At 37.7% G+C, this 10,391-nt stretch overlaps 2 protein-coding genes across 2 annotated transcripts; both read right to left on the bottom strand.

Moving 5' to 3' along the window:
- Nucleotides 1–444: 444 nt before the first annotated feature.
- Nucleotides 445–5,629, bottom strand: tgm5l (transglutaminase 5, like; the record flags this gene model as incomplete). The annotated part of the gene is made up of 14 exons (XM_079242047.1): nt 445–598; nt 824–957; nt 1,060–1,217; nt 1,326–1,538; nt 1,629–1,691; nt 1,786–2,025; nt 2,129–2,232; nt 2,332–2,467; nt 2,656–2,833; nt 3,179–3,307; nt 3,704–3,822; nt 4,965–5,198; nt 5,312–5,494; nt 5,623–5,629. 14 exons carry the CDS (start codon nt 5,627–5,629, stop codon nt 445–447), a joined length of 2,052 nt encoding a protein of 683 aa, XP_079098173.1.
- A 3,299-nt stretch (nt 5,630–8,928) lies between these two features.
- pxmp4 (peroxisomal membrane protein 4) lies at nt 8,929–10,380 on the bottom strand. Its single transcript, XM_079241628.1, has 4 exons — nt 10,246–10,380; nt 9,985–10,047; nt 9,685–9,883; nt 8,929–9,571 (listed from the first exon to the last, which is right to left on the bottom strand). Exons 1-4 carry the CDS (start codon nt 10,356–10,358, stop codon nt 9,302–9,304), a joined length of 645 nt encoding a protein of 214 aa, XP_079097754.1. The 5' UTR covers nt 10,359–10,380; the 3' UTR covers nt 8,929–9,301.
- Between the last annotated feature and the right edge of the window lie 11 nt (nt 10,381–10,391).

Below are 10,391 nucleotides of genomic sequence, written 5' to 3'. Positions count from 1 at the left end.
GAAAGTCTTATAAAGTTTCTTCTCAATTCACACAGTTATGAAGCCTGAAGGCACAGAAGGATTACATGACAGATTATGAGTGATAATACAGCTTGGTGTAAATTACATATTAATATCTTGAGGTATGAAAAGTATTTAATGCAAGGGGCCTGTTTTATCATTGAGGAGAAGTCTCCCTCTTCTGGCCAGAAAAAAAAGTGCAACAAGAAAAAAAAAAAAAAAGCACAATTCTTCAAATGATCATTTATTGCAGTTTTTTTTTTTTTTTTTTTTTTTTTTTTTTTTTTTTACATTTGAAGTATTGCTGCAAGTTTTCAGGCAGAAATATTATTTTAATGGCTCAAACAAGTAGACAGCAAAAAATAAATAAATAGCAAAATAAATAAAGTTCACTTTTACACTGATTTCACTGAACACAACACAATACATGAATACATTACAGAGTTAAATACTGTTGACGGACACCATCTTAAAGCCTCTGAATGTGACATTGATTTCTGAGAGTGACAGACTGGCCTGCAGCATCTTTACTCCCACCATGCTTGGTATGAATGTAATGCGCTGGCTCACTCTCTCTCCTGGAGGCAGTGGCGGCATCCTGCAGGAAGACAACAGACAGAATATGACCCAAATGTCTGCAATAATCATAAAGCAGTCTTTTGTAATAACTGTGACAGCTGTGACCTGTTTTACACAACGCTGACACACCTACAATGCTTTGGAATGGACATAGTGTTCTATTATGCAGTGTTTGATGACACTCCTTTATTTGAGCATTCTTCCACCAGCATTCAATCACACATTTCAATTCCTCTTTTTTTACCTGAAGTGAATCTTGTGCATGAGCCCCGCTCCTGCTACAGTCAGTAAACCGCTCACGGTTTGAGAGAATGGGTTGGTGAAGGAAACTGTGGCAGTATGCTCTTTGTTGGGCACAATAGCGTCTTCATCTGCAACCTGAAGGAGAAACAAGATATTAAAGTCAGAATATTTTCTTAGAACAGGTTATTTTCCCTCACAGAGAAATTGCACAATTCATAATTATTGTTCATAAAATACCTGGATGGAGAGCTCTCGGCTTGCAAAGTTAAACTCCTCTGAAGCGAGTACCCGTTCACGACTGGCCATGTCCTCCAGGACCACTGCCAAGTTGATCAGATTATCATCCATAGCGTCGACATACTGCACTGAGAGGATCTGGTCCCGCAGTACCTTGACTGGAAAGAGAAAGCAAGTGTGTGGAATTCATCACCTGATCTGCTCATAAAGAATTTAACCAGTATTTATGTGTAGTTAAAAAAATAATAATAATAATAATAATTTACCTTCTCTGGGTGCTAACTGTATGACACCATGCTTTTCCCAAAAAGTATCCAAAGGACTGTGGTTGTACTCTTTTGCCTGAGCATTGAGATGCACTTTCATCATTTTGGATACACTGTGTTTGTTTATTATCTTCACAGTAAAGCAGATTGGCTCCCCGGCTACTGGAGATTTATCCAGGGTCAGGAAGACTAACACTCCTTTGGGTGGCGCAGCTGAATATTAAGAAAAAAAAAAACATGTTAGGAGAGGGCATGTTTAAATAACTAATTACAAACATTATTAGATCCAAAATGACAAGTTACCTCTCCTTAAAGCTGAGTCCTCTGAAATGGTGGAGCTTCTTGATGACAGTGTTGAAGATGGACCTTTCGAGCAAAGATAAAACAAAATGTGAGTAAAACTGCTTTCTAGATCAAGCATAAACCTGACCTCAAAAATTAGTGATTTTTGAGGTCATACTTTTCACATATTTGTAGTCTGCTGTGATGTTCTGCAGTCTTGGGAGGCCAACAGCTTTAGTGCAGATGAAGGATCCAACTTTCTCCTTGTCTTTGCTGAAGCTGACCACCTGACCCTGGCCCAAGATGACCGTGTGTACGTCGGCATTCACCTCAGCATAGACAAATGGGATGTCGTATAAAAGATTGATACGCTGGCTCCTGATTGCTTTGACTGGAGCTGGGCCACAGCAGAACACTCCTAGTTGGATAAGCAGAGAAGAAAGTCATGGAAACGTTTACAGACGCCTATGAAAAATACGACTGAATTAATGAAAAGCAGTAAAGCAACACTTCTTACACACCTCCACTTCTCTCTTGTGGGGTCGGGTCAAGAACTTGCCAACCATCCATTTCAGATCCAACATCCCTGCGAGTCATCCAGCACTCCACCCACACATGAAAGTTCCTTTTTACCAGATTAAGAAAAAAAGAAAAGATTTATTTACAAAATGAAACAAATGCCGTGAATGCCAATGAGTTGATTCAGATGTTGATCATTTCTCACCATATGCTGTCTTTGCTGAGGTTCAGTTTCTTCCCAGTTTCGCTGTAGTATTCCTCAATCACCAGGTTGCCGTTGGTGTCATGGGCAGAGTTGAAGTTTGTGACAACGCGACAAGGAATGCCAAGAACTCTCATAACTAGAAGATGTAATAAAAACAGAGACAGGCTCATAAATTTATGTGAACGCTGCGTTCCGGAAATGCTGATTCAGGGTTAACAAATTTAATTATTGAGGACACATTAAAAAGGAAAGGAAAGAAAAGAATTAATGACTGATAAATCTGTCTAATATTTAATTCCATGCATTCCATGTTGATCTAACTACCTGTGCACATGACAGCAGCAAACACCCAGCACTGTCCGTACTTCACTGGGTGATAACCAGACTGGGCCCATTGTTGCAAGATTTCTCCACTTCCTGTCCACATGGAGGGATGGATACCTTGCCTGTAGTCACCTGACCAGTTTCCCTTCAGTATGCCGCGATCATCTTCACTGTTGATCTAAATTTGAAAGACAGCAGAAACAGAAAGTTCTAAATTGGCGATAGAGCAAGTTTGGGCTTCACAGACTTCATGTTCTGTCATGGAGCTGACAAAGAGTGGCAGTTTAATGACTACAGCGACTCGCTGACTCACAGATAATTACAGTGTCCCTAAAGGTAATTATTTATTACCGAGAGCCTCTCATTGTTTTTATGATCTGCAGAACATCATGTCCCAGTTCAGGCCTCAACTTGTTTTAATCAATAGTTATGATGCTGGTGTCGTCATAGTCAGTGTGAGATGGAACACATAGTTTCCAGAAGTTTTTTTGTTTTTTTTTTTTTTTTTTTTTTTTACACTCACCATGGCAGAGACCACCCGGCTGATGTAGACCGGATTGTTTCGGTTCAGGTAGTCCAGTCTTCTGTTCTTTTGGTGTTGAGGGCTGACTTGGAGAAGATTCAGGCACCACTCCAGAACACCAGGCTCGTACTTTTATAAAGACAGACATGAGAGTATTAACAGGATTTTGATCTGCGAAGCATGTTTTGTTTCTGTCAAATATTAATCCTACACATTATGTCAAATTTAGGATAGAGGTCTGGTTCAGTTTTTCATCTGTCAGAGTAAAACTGTTGTAGTTCCACGGCACCAAACTGTCTTCCTCATTAAATTCTTCTAATACGTCAGCGTTTCCTTGAGACGTTATGTTGCATGGTTCAATAAAGCTTAAGATCTTAAAGTAAATGAGGGGCATACTTAAATGCAATTCTACCTTGTAGTGCAGAACCTTAAAATAATAACGACACTACATATTTACTGTAGAGTTGAATCTGCACAAATGTTGCAAATAATGTACATTTTTCTCAATAGAAATAACTCTCATACCTGATCAAAGGACCACGGTCTTGACACGAGGTTCGCAGCTGTCCCCATGAAGAGCAGCCCAGAGTCACTTTCGACATATTCTTTTCTCTGGTCCTCATCTGGAACATAAACTGCATCCTCTGAAAGACATGAACATTAGATTTAGCAAAGTTCTGCAATTGCTTCTTGAAAAACGTCTCAGTGTGAAGCATAATTACCAGATAAGCAACCATGTTTTTGAAGCAGCAGCATTCAAAAATCATTCTAACTAAGGAGAATTTTCAAAGATATGAAGTCTGTGGAGTTGCTGTGAAAGTGGAGTGGACGGCATGTTCATGCTTCTTTTGGCAAAACACTCAACCCCTCACTGCCTCTGATGTATCGGCATGTAACAAAGTCTAAATAAGTGAATGCGGCTTGTCCTGTAAGGTTCTACCAGCATTTGTCTAGATTGGATAACAATGTAGTCAATTTCAGGAGACAATTTGTTACTTACAGAGCAAATTCAAACTTTTGAATGACCTAAATTATGTTATGGTGTCACTGGAAGCAGGGGTCTTAAACTATGGCACTGTAGAGTCGTTGTCTGCAGGTTTTGATACTTCCCTGCTTGAGCCCACCTTATTATGGATCAAACAGCTTGTTGTCAAGTTCAGTAAAGTGGCCCATTATTTTGACCCAGGTGTGCTGAAGCAGAGAAACATCTAAAACCTGCAGAATAATGCAACTTGAAGACTTAAGTTTAAGATCCCTGACATTAAAAGTTAGGTACTTTCCTGCGTTGCCTTTTGGTGTGTATGTTTTTAATCCATGGTGGCTTGAAGTATTTGATATACCAATCAAGTATACCAAATCAATCAGAACTACAGAGTTTCTGTCAGTACAGTGAAATGTCAGACTTTACATGGTGGATGTTAATGCAATGCTCAGACTGCAGCTTGTGAGTTCAGGTTGGATCATTAACACTGGTTTCCACTTGATTTGCATTTTTCAAGAGAAACTCATCCATCTTGTATGATTACAACAGTAATACTTTACAATATTGCTGTTACAAATAATGTTAAAAAAAAAGAAAAAGTTATTTTAATCCTTCTTTGCATATGCACATATAACATATTTATTACGGTTTTATAATCTATGCTGATGCAATTTTTGCTGCTAACAAGAGAAAAAAAAAAGAAAAGATTTCTCCATTGCTACAAGAAATGGATATTGCCGTGGCCAGAAAAACAATCTGATAAGCAGCAGTAACATTTTCATTACTTCACTGGGATGTACTCACCAGAGCACCAGGGGTTGCAGAGCAGAATGAATTTGCCAGAGGCCTGACTCCTCTGGCTGCCCTGTGTGAACACATACAGCTGAAAACTGTACAAGCCCACAGATGCAGAGGCAGGAGTGGAGATGAAGATGGAAGGGTTCAGGAGGTTTAAGCCATGTGGGTTAACATAAGCATTCCAACCAGAGGAAGGGGTCCTCTTTGAGAATGTGACTGGCATTATTACACACAGCTGGCCTGAGGGGGAAAAGAAATCATTTACTGTGCTGGTTTAAACTGGATGCAAGAGAGAGACTGCTAAAAACAGTCCACCATCTTCAAAAAAATTCATGAATCTAAGTATATAATACCTAACATGACTTTGATCTTCAAAGAGTCAGTCATGGGGTTGAAGGGTCGACCCTTCAGCCCCACACTGATTCTGAACGGAGCTCCTCTTCGCACCACCAGGGCATCGGCACTGTTAAACCCCGCTGTCCTGTGTCCCTCCAGGTTTTCAGATTGTTTCAAGTTGACATACTGTATTTTCAAGTCTGGAAAAAAAAAATTTCAATGATATACATTGCAAACTGGATGTCATTCAGCTGTCAGGAGGCAAACTTGTAAGAAACATAACAGCAACAATAAAAAGAGAATAAAAAGCTCTGAAGACAATCCTCACCTTCCATTTATCAGCGTCAATGTAGCGAGTGTATTTACTTCTGCAGTCACCTTCATCTTACATTTATACATGTGCCCCTCCCTCTGCAGCCATCCCTCAGGTAAAATGAGTGAGAAAGTGAACTGGTTTTCCTTGCATGTTTCCACTGTCCTTAAGCAAACTTTAAATGGCGCACACCCTGTGACAGTTTTGATAGTTATGTACACTTTTGTTAAAAGGAATGGACAGGCTTATGAGTAATCACATTCAGCCACTTATACAAAAGAAAAGAAAGCGCTTGTTTAATGTTACTGTTGCAACATGCAGGGACACTTGCAGAGAGGAAAAAATCTGGTTAGTAAGCAGCAGATACTTTAATCAGTGAGCAGAAAACCGACTGGCTTTTTCTACACAGGAATATTGTTGTGCTGTCGAATAATATACACTGATTAAAAACTTGTAATTCTGTGTTTAAATTTTTCTGTGCAGTTTATTTTGTTTCCAACTTTTTAATTATGCTCATTTATTGATTTGCACTCTAAAGTTTGGTCTTTTCTAAACGTATTCAGTACATTGATCTATTTATACTCGTCTGACAAGCTTGAACGAACAGTTTGACCCTTAGTTATTTCACAAGTTGTAGCAGATTGATTCTTTCACTTTCCACTGAGGTTTTTTTTTTTTTTTTTTTTTACAGCATACGTGGAAAATTTAACTGATGTAACAACTACAATTTAGGTACTGCACAAATTATATCTATTAGAAATATATGCAGAGTTTTAATCTACTTCAAAGCAAATGTTCACACATTAACCTCTATACTGGGGACTGAAACACTGTGTTTATTAAAATACTGTTCTGTTCCTGATGCTGCAGGGCTCTTGCAGCTTTCACAATAAAAAAAAAGTACCAAGAACCACAAATTTTTGCAGGTGTGAAAGCTCCACATACAGGACACTAAAACACAAACGCAAAAGTAAAACAGTCATGTATTAGCAAACGGTATGAGTGATAGTGATCAGCCAGTGACCTAATTAGAGAACGAGATAAGATTAGCCAGAACAAACCCAGGCCATAATTTAATGACACAAATGTTTTCACAAAAATTACACTTGCACGGACAAAAATTGACAATTCTTATGAAAATCATTTTGCATCTGAGATGGAATTTTTCTTTTTGCAAATTCTCTGAAGATTTCCGTCTGACTTGAGTTGAGCAGTCTGGGTTTCCTTGTTTGGAAGAGTGGACATATTCTAACTCTCTTGAATGTTTTCCATTTGTGAATAATCTCGTTGTCTGTAGAATAATAGCTTCCAGGTTGTATGGAAATGGACTCATAGCCCTTCCCAGATAAAAAGCAGCACGGCGTGCTTCTTTAAGTTCATGGTGGATGTTTACTCTGCTTTTACTAAATGACCAGCGAGTCACCAAAACTTATAGACATGCTCACACTCCATTATCAAGTGGATTTAATTAGCAGCGCTTGGCTGATTTCTACCATTTGAAATGGAAACAGTTATGGTGATCTAATGGTTTTTCCACATACAGTTTCTGCTTTTTAGCCATGTTTTTATTCAATAAACAATGATACTGTGTAATTGTTCATGTATTATTCAACTGTGGTTTAATATGCATGATTTTAAGAACTTTAGAACTATTTGATTTTGTTAGTTAATGACGTAAAACTTTAGAAGTTGGGTGTGATTTTTTCACATGAATGTAAACTTGTCATAACCACCTTTTATTCCCCCTCTCTCTCTCTCTCTCCAAGAACATGCACAGTTTAATGTGCAAAGAACTGTGCAAGTATTGCACAAGAACAGACGTGTCGGGCGGTAGTTCCTATGAAACTTATGATTGTTCACTGACGTTAATGCCTGCCGCCTCCAGAAACTTGTTTTGGAATTAAATTGAGGCATGCAACAGCTGTTGTCATGGAAGTACAGTGTATTCAATTAGATGCATTTTTGGGGAATAAGTAACAAATCATTAAAAATAGTCTGTCCATATCACCTTACTGAAGGTAAACTTGATCATTTTCCACTGTTTTAGTGCTGATTATTGCATGCAACGCTGACTTCATTTGTTATTTTAGGAAGATGTCACAAATAAGTTTATTTAAAGCTAATCTTATTGAAATATTTACCATGTTCATAGAACATTTAATTGAAGTAGCATCATGAGAGTAAAGTCTCTTAAAACTGACCATTAAAAGAAAACTGGTCACATAATTAGGCACAGAGGTGTAAAATTGCCAGAGGATAAACCCTAATCTTCATGATTTCTTGAAAACGAGGTTCAGAATTGTAATTTTAATGTTATATATGTTAATTGTCATTAGATTTTCTTTGCATGAAATTTCTCCTCCCTTCCAGAAAAAACGTTAATTTGTCATCCTTTTCGTTTCTAGCACAACCTTATGACAGCTGCCTTATGAACCTGCAGCTGACAGCGGATTCAGGTTTTAGCAGGTCTGTTTTAGGTGTAACTAAAGTTTAATCATCCAACAAAGCAACCAGTTTAGGAAAAGACATCAGTCCAATGTTCTAACCAGTTATTACTCATTCAAAAAAAGAGTTCACTATTTTTTTTTTTTTTTTTTTTAAATTTACATAAATTTACAATTTTATTCTCACTTCAAAAAAATTTACAAGTGAATGAAAATTGTTATGGAAACAAAAATATACAACAGCAAATAAAAAAAAAAAAAAAGATCTAAGCTACAAACACAGACAATTAAACCAAGGACAGACTAAATTGCATGGTTCTTTGTGTACTTCTAGAACAAAAAAATATTGTCTGTACAATGTGCAAATTAAAATGAAGCGTCTTGTGTAATTATTTACATCATGGAGGATACATGTAATTTAGTTGGGAAGGGCTGCAAAAGTGATAATTCAGCTTTGTAAAAGGTAAAAGAGAACAGGTTTAACGTAAGTGTGATTTAATTAAACTCTTACACAATAGCAGAAAACTTTAAGGCACTTGAAATACATGAATGAAAACGTTGACAGACACTCAACATGCCTTTAGACATACTTGGATAAGGTGCCTAAAAGCTCACGGTCTTTCAGAAAAATCAGCAGTGTTAGGGTTTCCTCATCTCATAAAGAATAATGCAGAACATGGAGGATAGCGCTTTATTGTTCTCCATTTAAACATGAATAGTGGTTTGAAGGGAAGAAAAAAAGGAATAGTCATTATATTTGTTACTTATTAGGCTAAATGTGGGGTTATTTTGCAAATTGCAATTTATGTAGTGAAAAATTCCAAGGAGTTGTTATGTTTGACCAAAAAATTCAGATTCTGCTAGAAGATGTAGCCATGACAGGGGGACCACGCTGCGGATATATTTGAACAACTGTGATCACAAACACTCATTAGGAATAGTGGGTGTGAAATGCAATGTCCCTGTTAAACTTAAGGGATTTCATAATAATTAGCATATCAAAAAGTAAGAGATGTCTTTAGGATGCTATTAACTTTTTGGGAAAAAAACAAAACAAACTAATTCAATCATATATTTATTTAAAAATAAAACAGGAGGAAGTGTTTTACAAGGCAAATGTACATATTTTAATTTAAAGCAGTAGTTTTAAAAAGGTACCATTTTTTATCATTTGAAATACTGATTACAAAAAAGATTATTAAGTAATGACTGAATCGTAAAGAGCAGATTCACACCCAAAAACGAAAGCTTTATTTCTGAGAGGCAATCCTTGGCTTGTTATATATAAGGAAGTCAGAGATGTCATGCCACACATTACTGTCATGATAGAGGTAGTTCATGGATGACTGCAGTGAAGGCTGAAGAGTGTGTGGGTAATACTCAAACAGCCACAAGACAATTCCCCAAACCAGTGTGGCAAATACTGGGAAAGGGTCATGTTTGGGTGCTGGGATAACTCCTTTCTCCACAGCCAGTCGAGACAAGGCAAACAGGATTCTGGACAGTAGGTACATGTTGATCTAAAGAGATAAGTAAATAATTGTCACTTTATTTTAGGGGACAATACTGCTCTTACAGCTGTGATTTGGGAAAAAAAAAAACAAGCATGACAACATGTATGCAAAATCTATACCTGGCTATTAATGTTGTTGTTGTCTCCAAACACCAACCATCCTCCAACACAGGCAGCCAGAAAGGAGTGAGACTGCAGGCTCTTCCCTTGGATCCTCTGCTGGAAAGCTTGTAGTCCTTTGTACGTGAACACGAAGCATGCCAGATTCCGCGAGTGGGTATATGTGGCCTTCAAAATGGCTTTAAGTTTGTCTTTCAAACTGTTAAAAGGAAGTGGTAAAGTTAACAGATCCGAGATACAGTAGTATGTAATTAAAAAGTAGTTTTTTGTTTGTTTTTTTTTTAAAAGTTAGTTTCTCACCTGCCACTTCTAAACAGAAATGTCATAACCAGGGCATGCGGTGCTCTAATCTTGGCCCCATATCTGAAATAAACATAGTATTCTTGCAATTATCACGGTGTCACTGAGTTCTGGATAAATAGAATAACGGAGGTCAGTGCCATCATTCCTGCACTGATTCATCAGATCCACAAAGCCACGAGCAGCTACAGCAGTTTAAAAAGCAGAAAATGACAGCTGAAATAGACGCTAAGCTAGTTCGCGGCTTTAAATGTTACTCACACGGCCCCGTTTCTGAAGCCTTTCACAACTGCCAAGCCGGCTTTGTACTTCTCCTGCTGCAAAAGGTTATTGATTGTGTACAGAAGAGTTTTTAGGAGGTCAGGACCTGCCATTGCTGGTAATTCAACCTACAGGACACAAATCAA

Source organism: Telmatherina bonti (assembly GCF_933228915.1).
Source record: "Telmatherina bonti genome assembly, chromosome: 6".
NCBI classification, from domain to species: domain Eukaryota; kingdom Metazoa; phylum Chordata; class Actinopteri; order Atheriniformes; family Telmatherinidae; genus Telmatherina; species Telmatherina bonti.
The sequence above is the reverse complement of the archived record's forward strand: the minus strand, read 5'-3'. Positions and strand labels throughout refer to the sequence as shown.